Below are 22,403 nucleotides of genomic sequence, written 5' to 3'. Positions count from 1 at the left end.
ATATTTGACCAGTGACTCACCCTTGAGAAATCTCTCTTATATTGGCTGTTGCAGCTCAGGTGTAATTACAGGTAGCAGCCTGATAGCAAGCTACCTGGCCAGTGCTAAAACCTACAGGACATCCTCCCACTTATAGCCTTTGTATGTGGGCTGTGTTTGGGCCACAGGATCCCCTTTCATGTGGTCTTTGGCAATAGGGTGGAGGTTCAAGCAGTTTAGGATTTGTTTTAGTTGTTTCTTTGGAGTATCTTCAGTGTAGTCTAGGAGATATTCCGTTAGGCTCTGAGGTCAGCATAAATTCCTTTACTTACTCTTCACAGTGAGCTCTGTCTTTGCGAATGGTGGCCAAGTGTTACTTATTCTCACTGCATTCTCAACTGCCCTATTTTTCCCTAAAATTTCTTGAAAATTCAGGTATGTGGGTAACACCTTGCTTTAGTTTCTATTAGTGGTATAGAATTTTCCCCATTCCATTGGTTGCACTGTGGGGAATTAGGAGGCGAAGGATATTTGACATGTGAGCTTGGTTTGCCAGTTTGGTTCCAGAAGTCCTACATCTTAAATTTATTAAGAAACATTCATAGAAAGTAGAGTAGTGGTTGTTAGCAGCTGGAAGAGGGCACAATGGTGAGTAATACAGGGTCTCTTTTTGGGATGATGAAAAGATTCTCAAATTTAGATAGTGGTGATGGTTGAAAATATCTATAAATGTTCTAAAAACAACTGAATTGTACACTTTAAGGGGTGGATTTTATGGTGTGAAAATTATATCTCAATAAAGCTGACATTAAAATCTAAAAAAAAAAGAAAAAAGAAACATTCAGGGACTTCCCTGATGGTCCAACGGTTAAGACTCTGAGCTTCCACTGTAGGAGCACGGGTTTGACCCCTGGTCGGGGAACTAAGATCCTGCATGCCACGTGGTGTGGCCAAAAAGTAAAAAAACAAAACAAACAAACAAAAAATTCAATTACAAAATTATCACCATGTTGTATTCTGTTGAATGTTGATGCATGTGTCAGTTATATGCAACTCAGAATGCATGTTACTTTAAAATATTGTTAGGAATGGTGATGAGCCCATAAAAAGCCTCTTTAAGACAAAAGTAAAATTGGAATCATAGCACTGGTATTAACCTGAGTGGAAACAGAAGACTATATGGTAGAAAATAGAGGAGAAGAAGAGGATTTTTTTCCCCTTTTCTTGAATAATAAGAGTTTATTCCGGAGCAAAATTTCAAGAGAGGCTATTTATTTATTCATTCAATCATCATTCATTGTTACAGACATTTATTGAACAATGTTTGCCATCCACTATTCTAGTCACTGAGAATACAAAGATGAATACAATAGTCCTTTTTCCTTAAGAAGTTTACAATCTGGGGAGGAGGGTATAGATATGGAACAAATAATTAGACTATGATAGTAAATATTTTGGGAAATATATACACAGAGTGTATGGAAGCATATAAAATGGACAACTTATTCAGTCTAGAGAAGGCTTTTCAGAAGAGATCAGCTCCTGTACTTAATTCTGAAGAATGAGTAGGAATAAGTCATGCAAAGAGTAAGGGATGTAAAAGTATTTTAAGCAGCGGAAATAACATGGGTGAAGGCCCACAGGTGAGACAGAATATGGTGGATTTGAATAACTACAAGATGGATGTAATATAGAGGACTAAGAGGGCAATGTTAAAGATGAGATCGGAGAGACAGGCAAGGGCCAGATCATGATGTGCCTTGTAGGCCATGTGTCTTAAGTTCTCCCAAAATTTGGGATGACTCTCCTCTTTGAGCAGAGACCAAATTTTAATTCTTTTAATTCCTAAGAAATGGGAATTGCAGGTTCCAAGAGGCAAGACTCTTTTGCATGCCCTACTAATTATATTACGAAGTGCTACCCAGGTGTCATCTGGTGGTGATTTAAAATATATCCACACATAATTTGATATTCCTCCCTTCCGAGGGTAGAGCCTAATTCCTTTCCCTCTTGAGTGTGGGCCGTACATAGTAACTCATTTCCAAAGAATAGAATGAGGTAGAAGTAATGGTGTGTGACATCCTGAGATTAGGATATAAAAGGCATTGTGGCTTTCTCCTTGGCATCTCTCTTGGATTGCTCATTCTGGGGAAGCTAAGTGCCATGTTGTAAGATGCTCAAGAAGCTCTGTGGAGAGGTCCATGTGGCAAGGAGCTGAGGCCTCCTGCCAATGGATATGTGAAAATTGGTTCTCCAGACTCTGTCAAGCCTTCAGATGATTACAGCTCCAACATCTTGACTGTAATCTCTTGAGGACAACCCAGCTAGGCCACTCTCAGCTTCCTGAATCTCAGAAATGGTATGAGATAATAAATGTTTATTGTTTTAGGCCACTAAATTTAGGGGTAATTAGTTACTCAGCAATAGATGACTAAAACACCCTGTACAGCTGCAGGCCCTGTACCTGAAAGTGAGATTTTTCACATGCTTCTTAAACAGTCTCTAGGCTGCAGGCCTGGAGATTGGGGTGGTCTTTGAGCAGTATAAGAGTCTGCCTGTGACTCACAGCGGGCATGATGAGGATAGGGCAAATAAAGGACTCTAGTGACACCAAAATCCCCCCAAAGAGGGATTTTGACCAACAGCCTTAAACATAATTATTGAAAAGACACTTAAGAGTATAGACAAGGAATAATTCCATTTCCTTCTATTGATAGGTAAGCCTTTCTCTAGGAAGAGGCCCATAGACCTTGCTTAAGAACAACTCAGTTACTGTTAATCTCATGAGCTTCCCAAGAAAAGGAAAAATCATCATAGGACAGCTTGCATCACTTTCTCCTGGATAAGAGAAGAGGGCTTAAGTGATCTTATTTATTCCTACTGATTAAAAGCCATCCTAAATCTTGTAACTTCCAAATTTGTCACTCTAGTCCAGACTATCCCGTTAAGTCCCAGTTTCACATATCTCACCACCTTTAAGACATCTCCATTTGGATATCTCTTAGGTACCTCAGATTTAAAATGTCTAACACAGAATTATTGATTCTCCGCACCCACAGTGGACTTTCTAGTGGCATCCTTACCAGTCAGTTGTTCAAACCAGAAAACTAGGAATCCATCTTTATTTTCCTTTATTTCCCAAGTCAAATCTATCAGCAATTCATGTTGATTTTTTTCTCCAAAACAAATCTTGAATTTATTGCTGTCATCTTAGTCCAAGCCACCCTCATATTCCCATGGATTATTGCATCAACCTCTTAACTGGCCTCCTATTCTCTCTTCCTAATCCCTTCTCCTTTCATCATCCAGAGAGATTTTATTAAAATGAAAATTGATCTTATTATTCTCCTACCTAAAACATTTCAGTGACTTTCCATTCATTTAAGATAAAACGGAAACTCCACTATCTCTGGCAAGGCCTTGTGTCAAAGGGCCTCATCTACTTCTCAAACTCCTTTCCCACCACTCTTTCTCCTTAGTTATTATACCTCCATTACCCTGGTCTTCCAGGCCTCAGGCTCCTGTCAGATCATTGCTTGCCACATGGTCTTTTCACATGCTTTATCTTCTGTCTGGAATTTTACCCTCCCGTTCTTCATCTGTGGGCTTCTCACCAGCTCAAAGAAGTCTTCTTTGTCTTAGGGAACAGCTCTGTCCAAACAGCTCTCTCTGTTATGTAAAATAAATAACTCAATTGTTATTCTTTTTCTTGTCCTGTTATTTTCTTTTATATGTATATTTTTAAATTTTTTTATTTATTTATTTTCTTTATTTTTTTGGCTGCATCAGGTCTTAGTTGTGGCTCACGGGATCTTTTGTTGCAGCACATGGACTCTTCGTTGCAGCACGCGGGTTTCTCCCTAGTTGAAGCATGCAGGTTTTCTCTCTCTAGTTGTGGCGCACGGGTTCCAGAGCAGGTGGGCTTTGTAGTTTGCGCCATGCGGGCTCTCTTGTTGAGGCGTGTGAGCTCGGTAGTTGTGGCGTGCGGGCTTAGTTGCCCCGTGGCATGTGGGATCTTAGTTCCCCTACCAGGGATCGAACCCGTATCCCCTGCATTGGAAGGTGGATGATTCTTTACCACTGGACTACCAGGAAAGTCCCTTGTTCTGTTATTTTCTTTACAAGACTTACCTGGATTTGTAATTACATTATTTTTCTATTTACTTGCTTTTGTTTGTTTGTTTTTGCCTGTCTTCCCCACTGGAATGCAAACTTCTTGAGGTCAGGAACCACGTTTGTCTGTTTCATGATTGTAGAAGAAATTCAATAAATAGTTGTTAAACAAATGAATGAGAGGTCTCAAGATTACAGAAGTGTTAAGTGTGATTCTTAAGTCTCTAGAATAGGCAACAGAAAAGAAGTTGGTACTGTTCACCAAGATAAGGACAAGAGACCAAAAGGATCAGTTTAGAAGAGGAGGAGGATGAATTTGCTTTTAGACATAGTGAATGTACCTATATAATAGAATAGTCAGGTGGTGATGCCTCTTGGGTTGTCTCTTCAAGAATCAAGCATGTCTATGGTAATAGCGACCTCATTTTTGATGTTGGGCTGCTGACTTCTTGTTAAGCCCCACCCTCCCTTCCCCTTTGGCCTCACATCTGGACAGGCTAATAAGAAGGCCCCTGGGCTTGCCTCTTCCTTTGTTGCCAGTAGGAAATTTAAATCTCCTGTGCACAGGAGCTTTTCCCCAGTTTCACCCCTTAGTCACAATAAAGACCCAAACTCACTTCCTCTGCTTTGCCCAAGTCAATCCAGACCTACTTATGCCTACACAGCTCTTTTGGGAGTCCCTTATGTGATAATACTTTCTCTCAAATTCTCTTGGTGTGTGGAGGGTCATCTGAACCACATTTTGGGTAGGGGTCCCTTCCACTTTTATAGGAGTTCTATGTAACATCTATATAAAGTCAAGTCAGATCTGGGCTAGATCAATACAGATTTGGGAGCTTCAGAATGTGAATCAGGAGTAGCAAAGAGGTTTCATGACAAATTCTGCTCTGACGGTTTGGCAGAGGCTGCCAGTTCATTGGGCTGAGCAGGACCAAGATTTTTGCATTGATTTTTGTTTTGAATTGATTATTGATGTCTGCTACGGTCATGGGTGTTAGAAGTAAAGATATAAATGTTATGTATTTCTTCCCTGAACTAGAGGATCTCGGATTTCCTTCAAAATGTTGACTTTGCATTAAGCTAAACTTATGGCAGATAGTTGAGTAGTCTACCCAAACTAAGGTAAAAGTCTTTATTGACAGTCTTTATTTAATAGTTACATAAATCCCTGTCAATATTATCTCTTCACTGACACTAGAGACATTTTTTTCTTATTCACTCTCAGAATAGGTAAATTTTTTTTTGGCTAAAACAATGAGTTGTCCAATACATGTATAGGTATAATGTTAGTGATTTCCAGATTTGCTAAGGAATGTTAAAATTGCAAATGTTTTATATCTTGTTTTCCCTTAAAGTAGCAATTTTAAAACTTCAAAAACTTTCTCAAAATTAGATACATCTCTTTTTATAATGTCCTTTAAATCTTGATTATTGACGTGAATTTGCTTCTAAGAGATTGGTATACTATTAAATAGTTCTAACAAACTAAACAAATAAATAAAAATTTGAAAACCTAGTATTTTTAGGGCAATCATAAAATTGATTTAGCTGTGGCCAACAGTGACTTTTTCTTAGCTCCTCCTAAAGAGACTGACTGTGACTCTAAGTGGCTGCTTACTCACCTGATCTGAATTGGCTTAATAATACCAAAGTGAACTTACTGGCTCACTTAACTGTAGAGTCCTCTGTGGCACAGGGAAGGGAATTTTCCCCCCTCCCTGAAGCCAAGAAAAAAATGTTTTGATTGGGTGCATATAAAAGAAAGGTTTACTCCTCAGTCTTTTTGTCTATTTAAGTGGGTTGTTTACCCACTCTGTACCCACCTGTTCAGGAAGAAAAAGAACTGGAGACAACTGATAGCACCAGTGGAGCAGCCTGCACACGTGTTGATTGGCTGACCGGGATGCGTGGGCACATAGACAAAGATACCGGGGGGCTTGAGCTGTTTTGCCAGTATGCTGAGGATTGACTGCCAGATGCGGGCGCGGAGAGTCTGCAATAAACTACTGATGGTGGATGCTCCTGGTTGTGATGGTGGTGGGGTTGGGGGGGTGTGGGTTGTAGAGGTAGAGCTGGAGCTAAATGCAGATCAGAGCTCTGCAGTGAGGACACTGCTCAGGGATCTCTGAAGAACTCACGCATAAGCCCTGTGAGACAACCAGCATTTAATGGCTAACCACTCAGAAGGCATCAGTAGTTAGTCAATGTTGGCTAGAGAAAGGATAACAACCAAAGTGGCCAGCTGGGTAAGGAAGTTGTTGCCCTTCTTCCATCAAACCCCATCTCCTGAGAGGCCTGATCCATATCTTAGATAGCATCTTCTAGTGCTGAAATTGAAAAGCAGTAGGGATTAGGGACTTTTCTGTAAAATAATGTCACCATTTCAGCATACTGTCTGTCATTCAGTTAACTGGTTCTTTCTAAAGGAAAGGAACATTTGAATCTACTTTAGGACTTAATTTTGGTGAGGAATGAAACAAATTTTGAAGAAAGGAAGATATTGGCAATCCTGGGTTAACCAAGATTGGATTTGTTTTTGTATTTTTTAAAATTTTTTTCTACAATTTATTTGTTAGAATCAGATTCCAAGTAAGGTTCATACATTGCAATTGGTTCCTATGTCCTTTTTTAAAAACATAATTAATTAATTTTATTTATTTGTTATTTTTAAATTTATTTTGGCTGTGCCAGGTCTTAGTTGTGGCACGCGGGATCTTTAGTTGTGGCATGCGGACCTCTTAGTTGCGGCACGCAGGCTTCTGAGTTGCAGCATGAATGTGGGCTCTAGTTCCCAGAACCCAGGCCTCCTGCATTGGAAGCGCAGAATCTTACCCACTGGACCACCAGGGAAGTCCCTGGTTTTGGTTTTAATCTCTGCTCTTTACCTATCTGTTCTTGTCCCAAAAGAAATCCACAAGTTCTCCTTTACAGCTTCAAATCATCCCAGGTAAGAATCTAATTCATTTCTTTAAAATATATTCTATTTTTCTGCGTCGCTCTCAGTTATAATTATGTTTTCTTCTTCAGAATAAAGGAACATGAAGAGGAAGAAGAGAGAAGGAGAAAAGAGGAAGAAAAGGATGCTGAGGAAATAAAGCGGCAGAATTCATTATATGAAATAGAAATGAAAAAAAAAAGAGGAAAGAAAAAAGAAGAGATCAATGAAAGCAGGAGACTATTTTTTGTAAGTTGAAAATACTTAAATGTACAAAGTCCAATGCCAAATTTTTAATATGTTTTTTATAAATAATAGTGGTATAGAAAACAAGTTTGCTATTAAGTTGGGTTTTTAAGTGTACTTTGCGGGGAGCTATATTTGCTGTTATTTCATTTGGATGTGCTCTCATTCATGAACAAGAATTAAGAGAATGAGACTTTTTAAAAATGAATTTTGTTATCCTAAAAATGAGAGTTGTTATGAGCAATGAATGGGGTGATACGTGTTTGGTATCTCCTGCACTATTAATATGTGCTGAATAAATGGTAATAATTATTTTATGGTAGATGCAATTTATTTTGTAATTTTTTATATTCATTTCTTTAAAGTTATTTTTTATTCTTAAGTAACATATACACAGATTTAAAACATCAAACATCACCAAAATGCTTAAAAGAAGAGTAACAGTCATTGCTTCACTCCTTCTGCTTCTTGGAAAATTATATTCTAAATAATCTATATATTTTAGGGACTTCCCTGGTGGCGCAGTGGTTAAGAATCCGCCTGCCAATGCAGGGGACATGGGTTTGAGCCCTGGTCTGGGAAGATCCCACATGCCGCGGAGCAACTAAGCCCGTGTGCCACAACTACTGAGCCTGTGCTCTAGAGCCCGCGAGCCACAACTACTGAGTCCGTGTGCCACAACTACTGAAGCCGCGCGCTTAGAGCCCGTGCTCCCTAACAAGAGAAGCCACTGCAATGAGAAGCCCACGCACCACAATGAAGAGTAGCCCCCGCTCACCGCAACTAGAGAAAGCTTGCGCGCAGCAACGGAGACCCAGCGCAGCCAAAAATAAATAAATAAATAAGTAAATAAATTTAAAAATAAATAAATAATCTATATATTTTAAAAAATATATTCAGCTTTAAAGATATGTATCTTGATTTATCAATTTTAAACATTTTCTGTCTCTCTGCCCTGGTAGTTGAGGATTTAGCTCTTTTCTAATATTGTCCCCTTCCCATCCTCCTCTTCCCCCCAAATCATCATGGCATAATTTTAGTTTAATCAGTATTATGATTATATAAATATTGTTCTCTGAAGAGCTAAGAAATATACTATGATTATAATTTTTTGCTTCCATAAATGTTTTTCTGTGGTTAAAATAATCCTCATTGTTTGCATTTGCTTTAAAGCTGTATACCTCAATTTTTTCCATATGTTCAGTACATTCTGCCAAATGGTTAATGATATTAGTTTTCAAATGTTCAACTAAGTAATATTAAATTATCTATGGTTTTCTTGGAGCTCCCCCATCCAGAGTCCTCCGTCCTTCTCTTCCTTCTGGACTGTTTGTTTGCTCTCTAGGCCTGCTGCTCAGCTGTCATTCTGGAGCTTCCCTGTGCCACTTTCCTGGGTCTCAGCTCCTATTTCCTGAATCTTATGCCTTCCTCTTTCTTGGTTTATTCCTTCATCTTGCTGAAATACATCTTTTTTTAAAAAATATTTATTTATTTGGTTGCACTGAGTCTTAGTTGAGGCAGGTGGGCTCCTTAGTTGTGGCTCCAGGGCTCCTTAGCTGCAGCACTGGGCTCCTTTGTTGTGGCAGGCGGGCTCCTTAGTTGTGGCAGGCAAACTCTTAGTTGTGATGTGCATGTGGGATCTAGTTTCCTGACCAGGGATCAAACCTGGGCCCCCTGCATTGGGAGCATGGAGTCTTATCCCCTGCACAACCAGGGAAGTCCCCTGAAATACATCTTTGAGTAGCTTCCGAAGAAAGGGTATAGAGGAGGTAAAAATTTTGAATTCTTATCTGGAAAGGTTATCATCTAAAGTAACGCTTGCTTTGGGCTTCCCTGGTGGCACAGTGGTTAAGAATCTGCCTGCCAATGCAGGGGACACGGGTTTGAGCCCTGGGGAGATCCCACATGCCGCGGAGCAACTAAGCCCGTGAGCCACAACTACTGAGCCCGCAAGCCACAACTACTGAACCCAAGAGCCACAAGTACTGAGCCTTTGTGCCACAACTACTGAAACCCACGCATCTAGAGCCTGTGCTCTGCAACAAGAGAAGCCACCACAATGAGAAGCCCGTGCACCACAACAAAGAGTAGCCCCTGCTCGCTGCAACTAGAAGAAAGCCTGCGTGCAGCAACAAAGACCCAATGCAGCCAAAAATAACTAACTAAATAAATAAATTTATATAAAAAAAATAAAGTAATGCTTGCTTTATAGTTTGGATGTAGAGTTCTGGGTTCAGAATTCAGAGTTTTGTATTTATGTTTTCATAATCATCTAACTTTCAGTATTGCTATGGAGAAATATTATGCTATTTATGGTCTTCATTCTATGTATGTGATCTGGTGTGTTTTGTTTTTACTTCCCTTGTCTCTCTTTCTCTGAAAGCTCTGAGGGTCTTTATCTCTGCAGCTCTAAGATTTAACAGGGAGATACCTTGTTTAGGTCTTTTTCATTTTGCTGAGCACTCAGTTGATGCTTCAACCCATAAATGCATCAAGTTTTCTTATTTTATTTCTTGTATAATTTTGTCCCTTTCTATTTTGTTTCTTCCATTCTAGAACCCCTCTGATTTATATTGGACTTTCTGAAGTGATACTCTAATTAAAAAAAATATTTTCTCATATTATTAGTTAGGGTAAGACTCAAAAGTGTGTAAGAGAAAACCCAAAATAAAGAATGTAAAAAATTACAAAATAAATTGCAACAGTATCTTTATCTGAAGTGCAGAGGTGGTCATGCCAAGGCTGATATGGTACCTCCAGAATCAAGGGGGAATGAGACAGCTTCTCTTTTTTTGCTTTGCTATTCTTGGAACATAGGTGGCTTCTGTCCTCAGGATTGCCTCATGGCCTTGAATAGCTGCTGGAGCTCCTGGCCACATTCCAGGCAGCAAGAAGGAGAAAGGATGAAGGACAAAAAAGGATTTCCTAACTATCTGTCCTCCTTTTAAGGAACTTTTTCAGAACTCCCACTTAACAATTTCCATTAAATCTCTTTGGTTGTAATTTAGTGACACCTAGCTGAAAAGAAAGCTTGGAAATATAGTCTTCTAGCTGAGCATATTGCCACTCTGAACAAAATCTGGGTCCTGCTACTAATGCAGAAGAGAAGAAAGACTCTTGGGTAGGCAATTAATTGTTCCTGCCATTTTTGGTTTTTGTTTGACTTTGAGAGTTATTCTCAACTTTGTCTTCTAAATCTTCTATTGAATTTTTAATTTTAGCTATCAAAATTTTAATTTCTAAGAGTTTTACTTGTAATATTATTATTCCTTTTGCATAAAATCTTATTCTTGGTTCATGGATATAATATTTTTATCTTTCCAAGTCACTTTGGAATAGGACAGACCTTGTTTTGTATGCTAACTCTGCTACTTACTAGCCATGTGACCTTGAGCTGAGGCTTTCAATTTTTAAAAATCAGGATTAACTTTGTTTTAACTCTGGGCTTTTCTTATTATAAAAAATCTATATGAACATTTACAATAAACTTAGAAAAAAACAGTAAAATAAAGTTTTTAAGAAATAATTCAAAACAATCACTTTTAAGAGTTTGGTATTTTCATTACCTTTTCATGTCAACTAATATACCTCCTAACCAGATTACAGCTTTGAAAAGTAATATCCCATAAAATAAAAGAGTACTTAAGAGTAGTAGGTACATAGTAGACCCTGAGTTATAAATACAGTGGAATATTAAATATTATACCTAATAACTTTTACCTTGAATTGATTTCTACTTATAGTAACAGAAAGCACTGATACATCTATGTATCCAGGCTGTTGTGTTCAAAGACACCTATTTTTATGATGGCTAATGCAGGTCAGGTTGTAGAATTCTAGAACCCCTCTGATTTATATTGGACTTTCTGAAGTGATGCTCTAATTTTAAAAATATGCTGATATGAACAGATTTTTATTCTTTGTTAAAAAACTGACCTATTAAACATTTTTTAATTAGAATATACATCTGTATAATTTTTTGTTATGCACAAAAAGAAAGCCTGGACAAGAAAGTAGTTTCACAGTAATTGAGTCTGGTGGGTGGAATTAGGAATAGGCAGATGGTGGATGTGGTAGGAAGGACGCTTTACACTGTGTGTTTTTAAAATATTGTAAATTTGTGTAGCATATGACTATATTAACTATTCAAACATTAAATTAATGTATACATATTTACTGTATTTTATCTGATTATAGAATTATTTTAAATTCATATTTGTAAAGAAATGAGATATTTGAAAAGAAATACAGAAAATTAAGATGTGAAAGTCACCTATAATCTCATACCCTAGAGGTAACTACTGTTAACATTTGATACATTTCTTCCAGTTATACATTCATTATAAACTTGTATTTATATATATTTGCAAAACTAAAATACTCCATGGTAGTGTTTTATATTCTGCTTTTTTCTCCTACTTACTGATTATGTTATTTGTATCTTCCCATGTCTTTGAGAGTGTAATTTATTTAACCGTTTCTCCATTATTGACTATTTAGAGGTTGTTTCCAATTTTCACTATTATAAATAACTTTGAGGTGAAGTGCATGGTAGGTACATAAAACGTAATGTCCAGCTCTGATTATCTCCTTGGGATAAACTTCCAAGAGAGAAATAATTGTATTAGAAGCTGTGACCATTTGACATTTGATATCGTATTAGATACCTATACGTTGAAAGATACTTTTCTTTGTGATAGGATAATACACAATTTTTTCCTCCAAGGAACATTTGAATGATAAAAATACCATCAAAGCTGTAGAACGGCAGCAGCAAGAGGAAGAAGATGAAAAGATTAGAAAATTTATCAAAGCAAAAAAGCGTCTTACACAAATGGGGAAAGAAAAGGAAGCTGAAACACACAGGTCAGCTTCTAAAATAATTTTTGTGATTAATAAAGCACTGTCTGAAATTATTTTATTTTAAATCAGAAGTTGTGATGTGAGAGTAGTCTTTAGGAAAAAGGTCTCATTATTTATGTCAGGGCGTTTAGTGACATGGTGATTTCAGCTTGGAGCATGTGAGTTGGGGTTCCCTTGGAATATTGATGACATCTGTGTGGTAGATGGTTGGAAATACTGAAAATCTCTGCTTTAGGAGAGGGGTATGAGCTGGAGATGGCTTTGTGAGCCATTGATGTACAAGTGGGAATTGGAACTGTGGATACAGGTGAGCTCACCTAGGGGGAGTAGGTAAGAAATGAAGGTGACATAGTCCCTAGGGAAATCCATAGTTAAAGGTCAAATGGAGAATGAAGATAATATGAAGACCAAGGAATAGTTTCCAGAGAATGGAGGAAAAGCAGAGAAACAGCAAGGGAGTGGGGGTGGAAACTCAGTAAGAAGAGAGCAGTCATCAGTGTTAGATCACTAGAGGGATTAAATGAGATTTTAAAAATGAAGCACCCATCAGATTTAGAGGTCATTGCTTACCTTATTGAGCAGTTTGGGGTGAGATGAGGGAGGAGACTTACAGTACATCGTGTTTCTGTCTAGACCATGCTTTTCACTTGTGCAAAACCCTCTGATAGCTTTATATCACACTTAGAGTCTTGACTATGGCCCATAAGGCTCTACATCCATCCTAATTCCCAGCCGACCCCAGCCTCCTCTCTCAAACCTCATCTCTTACTGTTCTCTCCTTCTTTCCCTCTTTGTCACTCACACTGGACTTCTCCTTTACCCTCTTTGGGGAATGCTCACCTCCTTTAACTCTTTCAGATCATTACTCAAATATTGCCTTCTCATTCAGGCCATCCCTGACAATGTTATTTAAAATTACAAGCCCACACCGTACATTGCTTATCACTTTAACTGCTTTCTTTTTCTTTGTTGCATGATACAGCACTATTTTAATTATTTATTTTGTTTGCTGTCTCTCTACCCCACAACTATTGTGAAAGCTCCATGAAAGTAGAGATTTTTAATGTTTTTGTTTACTGTTATGTCCCAGTACCTGGAATAGTCCCTGGCACATAGTAGGTAATCAGAGTGTTTGAAATATTGTTTTTGAAAGCCTAGATGAAATGTCACCTTTTCCATGAAGCCTTCCTTTTTTCTCATTTGCCCACATCATTTTCTAGCTTTCTCATGGCACTTATCACCTTTTGCCTGCATAGTTATTTACATAATTGTCTTTTCTCCACTTTAGATTGTCATTCCCCTGGGGCATGTGCTGTGTCCTTTCTCATTGTTTCTCCCATGTTGCTTTGCAAATTCACTCAATCATCAGTGAATATGTCACAATTAAATTTAAAAGTATATTTTGCCCAATTTCCTTAACGAAAATGCCCCCATTCCTTTAACAAATATGTAGTTATTGTTGATGATGTGCCAGGCACCATGCTTGGCCCTGAACTAGAGAGAGGACTTACCCTGTCTCTGACCTTGGAAATCTCACAGTGTAAAAGGAGAGTTATTTATCTTCATATAAACAGATGAAGTCAATAAAGTGCTATGAATAAATTGCAGACAGGGCATAGTAAGGATGAATTTATTCAGGATTTTGATAGCTTTTTCTGTTTTTGAGGTTACATTTAAAGAAAGGCCTTTGACTTATTTTTATAATCTATGCCTTCAATATTAGAGCAAGTAGGATAGTCTAATAAAGTATTTAAAAATATTTTTCATGTGGAGAATTTTACACTTTATTTCCTATACACACACATACACAAGATCATACTATATGCATTATTCCCTTTGGATTTTTAGAATAGACTTTATTCTAAAAATAAAGTATAAAATAAAGTATTAAAAATAATTTCCACTTAATATATGAAAGGAGTGATGGGGCTCCCTTTCAGTCTTGTAAAAGACTATAAAATATCTGACTCTCTAAATAAAGTATATTGGCTCCATAAAAAATCCATTCATGAAGACTTGACAAGTGATGGTTATTTTGTTATAGGCTAATGGAGGAACGGAGAGAAAGAATAAATAACTTCCTGAGTAAACTAATGAAAGAGAAATTTGACAATGAAGATTTGATTATTGCTAGAGATATTGCAGAAGCTGAGGCTGAATGGGAAAAAAGAGAAAGAGAAAAGTATGAAAAAAACAAAGCAGAATTAAAAGCAATTGCAGAACATAGAGCTCTTGTGGTAAGCAATTCAATGATGACAAATAAAAATCAAAAAACAAATTTAAGCTCTTTACACTGTAGTTTCTCCTAACTTCCTACTAATATACTCCCTCTGCCTCCCTGACAAAAACTAGCAGATTTGAAAAACAATGTATAAATTATCTTCCTATAGTTTTGAAATCAGACCATGTTTACTTTCTAACAGAAGATGACATGGTAGACAATTACAAATAAGATTTTTATAGATGCAAAGTAAGAATAATCTCTTCTGTTTCAGAACCATCTGAAGTGCAAAAAGTTATTCATTTAATATACCTTTCGTTTGAATGTTTTTAAGACAAATCAAGCAAAAATTACCCCATTGTGTTTCTGTATATCTTAATCCTTCAGAATTTATCTCCTACATGACTGACTGTCATAAGATGTAAATTGGATACTTTATAAACATTGTAGCAATTAATTTTTTACCTTACAAATATTTCCCTACCCTGAGATGGTCTTGCTTTTCTGTTCCTGTATTTTTTTAAAACCAGTATCATTCTACTTACGTTTTTTATTGTGTTTCTTGATATTAAGGAAATAGAACAAAATCAAAGTAAACTGGCCATGTGGGAATCAGTCCATGTGTGTCCAATTTTCTGCCCTTGCATTGCTCCTGGCTGACTTTCTGCTTAGAGCTTTCTAACTTTGTGCCTTATTGAAGGCTGTTGGTTGCTAAAAATGGTTTTAATTTTTTCCTTTGCCTTTTATCATCTAGATGAAAAATAATGAGGAAGAAGAAAGACAAAGAAAAATAGAGGCTAAAGAACAATTGTTAGCTATCCTGAAAGCAGACCAGATCTTCTGGGAGCATGAAAAGGAGAAAAAACGGAAAGCTGATAAAGAACGTCGAGAAGTTCAAGATGCCCATATTCAGCAAATGGTAATTATTCCTAAATGTTTATACTTCTTTTAGCAATAAATATGTAATATAGAGTTCATGATAGTTTTCTGTTTCCCAAAGCAGTTTCCTTTATCAAGTAAGATCAGATGGTCATTATGGTTATGACACAATAAAATGTATTAAAAATGTGAAGAGTTAGTTTTTGTTTTTATGGGTATTGAAGTTCTCACACTAGGTTTATGTCTTTTGCACAACTATTTATCCTTCTTTAGTTTCTATTGTGTTTTGATAAATATGAAAGAAAATACAAATGCAAATGACAGGCCATGATGCTTCCTTTACTTTTTCCCCCTCTTTAAAACCACTACCCAGAGAATATGTTGATTGGGATCACATAGGTTTCATATTTGAGGTGAGTGGGGGTCCCAGAGATTTTAGAACATGTATGGAGGACCTGGCATCCAATCATTTGTGTCTAAAAACTGTTTTCCAGAATAGCTGTACCATTTTCCATTCCTACCAGCAATGAGTGCAAGGACAAGTTGCCCCACATCCTTGCTAACACTTGTTATTGCCATCCTTTAATTTTTAACTATTCTAGTATAGTGTTATCTCATGGTGTTATTTTGCATTTCCCTAATGACTAAAGATATTGAACATCTTTTCATGTACTTTTTAGTCATTTGTGTGCCTTGTGAAGTGTTTATTTAAATCTTTTGCCAATTTTTTAGTTGGGTTGCTTTCATTTTCTTTTTAAATTTATTTTATTTTATTTTTGGCTGCATTGGGTCTTCGTTGCTGCACGCGGGCTTTCTCTAGTTGTGGCGAACGGGGGCTACTCTTTGTTGCAGTGCATGGGCTTCTCATTGCGGTGGCTTCTGTTGTTGCAGAGCACGGGCTCTAGGCACGTGGACTTCAGTAGTTGTGGCACGCAGGCTCAGTAGTTGTGGCGCATGGGCTTAGTTGCTCCGTGGCATGTGGGATCTTCCCGGACCAGGCTCAAACCTGTGTCCCCTGCATTGGCAGGCAGATTCTTAACCACTGCACCACCAGGGAAGCCCTGGGTTTCTTTCTAATTGTTGAGTTTTAACTTATTTTTTTAATGTGGTGAAATATACATAACATAAAATTTACCATTCTAACCAGGGGTCCCCAACCCCTGGGCCGCAGACTGGTAGCGGTCCGCGGCATGTTAGGAACCGGGCCACATAGCAGGAGGTGAGCAGTGCGCGAGCGAGCGAAGCTTCATTTGCCACTCTCCATCGCTCCCCATTGCTTGCATTACCACCTGAATCATGGCTCACGTTACTGCCTGAACCATACCTCCCCCTCCCGTCTGTGAAAAAATTGTCTTCCACGAAACCAGTCCCTGGTCCCCAAAAGGTTGGGGACTGCTGATTCTATTTTTAATCATACAGTCCAAGGGCATTAAGCACATTTACACTGAGGTGCAACTGTCAACACTGTCCATCTTCATAACTTTTTCATCATCCTACTCTGAAACTCTGTACCCATTAAACAGTAACTCTCTGTTCCCCTTCCTCCCAGTTCCTGGTAACCAGTGTTCTACTTTTTGTCTCTGTGAATTTGCTTATTCCAGGTACCACATATTAGTGGAATCATACAATATTTGTCCTTTTTTGTCTGTCTTATTTCACTGAGCTTATGTCTTTAAGGTTCATTCATGTTGCTGATGTGTCAGAGTTTCATTCCTTATTAATGCTGAATAATATTCCATTGTACATATATACCACATTTTGTTTATCCATACATCCATCAATAGATATTTGGGTTGTTCCCATTTTTTGCCTATTGCAAATGCTTCTGCACGTTGGTATAAGATATCTGTTTGAGTCCCTGTTTTCAATTCTTTTGCTTATATACCCACAAGTGGAATTGCTGGATCATATGGTAATTATATGTTTAATTTTTTTCAGAACCACCATACTGTTTTCTACAGCAACTGTACCATTTAACACTCTGACCAGCAATGTTCAAGGGTTCCAGTTTCTCCAAATTCTCAACATTTTCTGTGTTTGTTGTTTATTATCATAATGGATTTGAAATGGTATCTCATTGTGGTTTTCATTTGCATTTCCCTCATGATTAGTGATGTTGAGCATCTTTTCATATGCTTATTGGCCATTTCCATTCAGTCTGAAGACTTCCTTTAGCACATTTTATAGCACAGGTGGGCTAGCAATAAATTCTTTCAGTTAATGTTTTTCTGGAGATGTCCTTACCTTGCCTTTTCATTGGATATGAAATTATTGGATATCATTTTTTTCAGCCTTTTGAATGTTTGTTCCAGTGTTTTCTGGCCTTCACTGTTTATGACTAGAAATCTGCTGTCAATCATATTGTTTGTCCCCTATATGTGATGTGTCATTTTTCTCTTGAAAATGAAGTTTTTTCTTCATTTTTGGCTTCCTGCAGATTGACTATGATGTATTTTCCTTGAGTTTTTTCTATTTGGGATTTGTGGTGCCTCTTGGATGTGCTAGTTAATATCACCAAATGTGGTGAGTTTTCTGTTATTCAAATATTTTTCCTGCTTCTTTATCCTTTTTTCTTCAGGGACCCAATTTGCACATACACAGAGACATCTGATATTGTACCAGAAACCTCTGACAATTTTTAGTCAATATTTTTCTCTTTGTTCTTCAGATGGGATAGTTTCTATTGACCTACCTTCAGATTCACTGATTCTGATGTTGAGCTCATCTAGTGAATTTTTCATTTCAATTATTGAACTTTCAACTCTACAGTTTTCATTTGGTTCTTTTTTATATTTTTTATATTGTTTCTATTTCTCTGATTAGATTCCCAGTTCACTCATTCTGAGCATATTTCCTTTAATTCACTGGATATATTCATAATAACTGCTTTGAAATCTAATTGCTAAAGTCAATACGCAGTTTCATTCAAAGTTAGTTTCTGTTTCCTGAGAATAATGTAACACGTTTCTATTTCTTTGCAGGTCTAGTAATTTTTGGTTGAAAACTTGACATTTTATAGAATATGTTGTAGATTCTGTTTTGTTCTGAGAGTTGTTGTTTTAGTAGGCAACTGCTTTCCCTGGACGCAAGCTATGAAATCTGTTTTCACCACAGAAGGGAGCCTCTGGTGTCTTTGCTCACTTTTATTTTTTAAAGCCTCGACTCCTAGGGTTCCTCACTGTACTGGTGTTGACAGTCATCCAATAATATGGGTAGAGTTTATGTTCAGACACCTTCAGCCAGTAATGTTTTTACTCCTACCCCTGCTATGCAAGCTGTGGGCAGGTTGAGGGTGGTAGTCCAAAGAACACTAAATTCATAATTTCTCCTGGGCTTTTTTTGCCAGGCTCCTGAGGTATCCTGTGTGAATGTGTTTTATCAATTAGCCAGGGATGTCTGTAGAGTTTATCATTTCAAGTCTTCTCTGTCTCATTCCAGAATCTCCCCCTTCAATTTCTAGCTGCTTTGCCACTCAACCCAAATAGAATCTGACATCATTGTCCAGTTAAATTGCAAGTTTTCACCTCCTGAGCTGGAGGGATAACAATGCCCTCCAAAGAATGCCAGAAACTTGCGGTTCTTACCTTCTGATTTAGTAGCAGTTTTTCATGAAAAAACACTTCTCAAGTAGTTGCCTGTACATGGTCACTTACCAGTGCTCTGAAATGGTTGATTTTAATAATTTTTAATAATAAACTTGTTTTATGTGGAGAATAATTGGCCAACCTCCTCATGTGGCCATTATCAGAAGTAGGATCTGCCATATTATTCTGAAGCAAATTCCAGATATCATATCATTTTATCAATGTATATTTCAGTATCTATCTCTAAAACTCAGGGACTCTTTAGAAATTAACATAATCACAATTCTGTTACAACATCTAAAACAATTAACATTCAAAAATATGAAACAATTAACATTCAGCATTTAAATTTCCCCCAGATTGTCTCAATGAATATTTTTTAGAGTTTTTTGTTTGAGAATAAAACAGGGTCCATATATTCTATTTGGTTGATTGATATGTCTTTCAAGTTTCTTTTAACCTATAACTCCTCCTCCACCCCCATCCTCTGTTTTTGTCTTAGGTTCTCCCTCCTTGTCTCCATTATGTTTATCTTGCAATTTATTTGTTGAAGGAACAGGGTTTCTTATCTTTTAGAATTATTATAGTCTGCATTTTGCTGATTGGATCCCTGCAGGGTAGTATTGTTCCTCACATTTCATGTAAAATCTAGTTTAGGTCAGATTCAGGTTCAATTTTTTGGTGAAAATTCCTCATAACTGGTGTTGTGTATTTCCATTAGAAGGCATGTAATGACTGTTGTCTCACTTTGTGTGATACAAACAGCCTTTGATGATTGTTACCTAGATTTAATTCATCAGGTGGAAAAATGTTAGTATTTTCTCCTTCCTTCTCATCGATTTGCTGAAGTTTTCAAAGAAATTTTCATGATCAGCAGTTTCTCTGAAGTACAATTTTAAAAGACAGGATAAATATTTGATTCTTTAACTGTATTTTCAAGTTTTCAAAATAATTAGCTCTCTAGCATCCTCCAAAGGTATTTGTTACTTTACCCCCATGTGTTATAATTTTTAGGATTTTAAACCAGTATTTTAAAAGTTTCTTTACAAATCTGTATTTATGCTTAATGTATATAAAGTTTGAGGTACCAGTCATATATTCCATTATGGTTACCTTTCCTTCCATTCTCATTTCTTTTCTGTACTTCAAATATTTCTCCCTGTTCCCTCAGTATCTTTCTACAAAACTGCTACCAAACCAATACAGTATATCCCAACTGCTCCTTGTTAAGATCCCAAATTACAGCATTTTACCACTGATGAGATAGTCTTTTCTGATTTTTTCCTAATGTCATTGAATGTCATTTTCTATTTTTTCAAACTCCTAGTAGCCTATCCCCTATTCAACAAATAGCATGAAAGCCTGTTTTGAAATGTAGCACTAACAAAAATTTGGTATTTTGTATTCATATAGTTGTTTTATTTCCTCACAAATTTCAATTCCTGGTAGATCTATCAGGTTTAAGCTACTATTTTATACTTAAGTGTTGGTTACTGAGTTTGAAATATATTTTCATGAATACTAAATATATTCATAAGTAGACAAAAATCTTAATTTTTGATAAACTCAGCATTTCTTAAAATGCTTCTGAGAAGACACAATGAAAAGGTGTCAACCAAAACTTTATAGAAATCTTTAAAAACCCATTAGTCACCTCATATGAGCAGTTAAAAGAACAATGGTTGTGTAAATTATAAAGTTAAAAGAAAAAAATTATGAAATGTTAGTAAACTGGCTTTTGGTAGGTAGATTGCTTACTTATTCTACCTAGCTCCAACATCGATAAATGTCACTTGTTCCAACTTCAAATTCTTAGAAAAGAGAATGTAACTGGTTTAACCACTTAATTCAGATATTCATTGCCGACTTAATCTTATGTGGCTGAGTCACATGGTATATCTGGCTGATTTGGGACAGTGGGTTTGGGTGCATTCCTTCAGAACAGTGGATGGATGGGGACAGCGATTGGTATGTCTTCTACACTTGTCAAAGTCACATCTTCTAAATGGTAGAAACAGGATTTTAAACTTGGTTATTTGATTTTTAATCTTAATTGCATGCTGCATTGTTTGAAGATGTACCATCACATAATACTGAGCCACTACTTTGAACATTATACTATTGTGAGAAGCATGGGAGAATTTCTGAAATAAATTATAGTATATAGTTAAGTCAGGACTTGTCAAATATCAGTGAGTTTAGAAAGCTCTATCTACAACTTCAAATGCTACATATATTTAGAAAATTGATTTTTTTTTTTTACTAATACAAAGTATATTTTTTCTTTCCTTCCCAAATAGGCCAAAAATAAATTTAATGCACTGCAAGCAAAACAAGCAGAACTAGAGTCCTGCAGACTTACTGAAGCTCTTGTGGCTGAAAAGGAGAAGGAATTTCAGGATTATGCCAGAGAAGTAATTGAATCTGAGTCTGAATCAACAAACAAATATATTTATCCTCTTGTAAAAGCTGTACAGGAAGGACCTGGAGGTGGTCGTGGACCAGTTTTTGTGGACAGAGGTGTATTAAGACCCAGCTATCAGGCAAATGATATCACTGGAGTCCAGCTCCCTTTTTATATCTCTCAGGGATCAAAATATAATAATTTTCAAAAGTCTAAGGGAAGGCTAGGTTTTACATGGTAGAAAGTTTATTTTTAAGAAGACTAAGTCGTAGCTAATATTATGAGCTACAAATTCAAGTGAATTATATGCTTATAATGTTAATAAAGCTGCTTTTCATCTAAGTACAATTATGTCTGATCTAATTGATTCTTCCCCACTCAAGATTAAGTCAGATTCCATTTTTTATTTTGATAAAACACATACACAACCAAATGTAAAATTTTAGCCATTTAAGAACATTCAGTGGCATTAAGTATATTCATAATATTGTACAACTGCACCTATTAGTACACAACTGCTCTGATCTGCTAATTTGATAAAAGAAACCATAGCTAAAATTTGTGGCAAAGATGTAAATTGGAACTAGGACATTTTGGGTATTGAGAGGACTTGGTGGGGTGGGGGAGGTGTAAAAATTATGAATCCGCACTTAAAAAAGAAACACAGTACTAGGTTAGGAAATAGGTTTAGGAAAGAAACCTAGAAAGCAATGAAAATAGAAAAAGCACATTGAAACTAAAAGTATTTTAATAACAAATTTGCACAGTCCATATGAAGCACTCACATTTTACATATTCTCCTGGCTTAATAAAACATTTAAAAACACTCCAGAATTTGAGAGTTTAATAATATTCACCTGCTAACACATATAAACCACTGAATGGTCAGAACATTTTTACTTAAGCATATATATTTTCAGTGACTAACTCTCAAGTTAACTAGGTTCATTTTCCCTAAATATGTCTAATTTAAATAAAACCAAAAATAAACAAGAAACCCAAAACTAGACAATCTGTTTTACAAACTCAACATTTATATGGCTTTACAATGGTAAGTGTTATATTAAAGCTGGCAGGCACAGAATATAATACAGTGTTCCCGCTGCTGAGAAATTTGGAGGAATTAAAAAGCAAATAGTAGCATTCCAGTTGACAGTAATGCAAATTCCATGTATAACC

The 22,403-nt window shown here is 36.7% G+C and overlaps 1 protein-coding gene across 1 annotated transcript in view; it reads left to right on the top strand.

Moving 5' to 3' along the window:
- CFAP210 (cilia and flagella associated protein 210) overlaps positions 1-21,465 on the top strand; it is a 35,070-nt gene extending 13,605 nt beyond the window's left edge. The window contains exons 5-9 of the mRNA XM_061201575.1: positions 7,120-7,276; positions 12,000-12,139; positions 14,181-14,373; positions 15,112-15,276; positions 21,121-21,465. Of these exons, the coding sequence (XP_061057558.1) occupies positions 7,120-7,276; positions 12,000-12,139; positions 14,181-14,373; positions 15,112-15,276; positions 21,121-21,465 (1,000 nt within the window). The remainder of the gene's footprint in view (positions 1-7,119; positions 7,277-11,999; positions 12,140-14,180; positions 14,374-15,111; positions 15,277-21,120) is intronic.
- Positions 21,466-22,403: the final 938 nt, after the last annotated feature.

The sequence above is a fragment of the Eubalaena glacialis genome, chromosome 1 (assembly GCF_028564815.1).
Source record: "Eubalaena glacialis isolate mEubGla1 chromosome 1, mEubGla1.1.hap2.+ XY, whole genome shotgun sequence".
NCBI classification, from domain to species: Eukaryota; Metazoa; Chordata; class Mammalia; order Artiodactyla; family Balaenidae; genus Eubalaena; species Eubalaena glacialis.
Note: the sequence above shows the minus strand (reverse complement) of the source record. Positions and strands in the feature narration are given on the sequence as shown.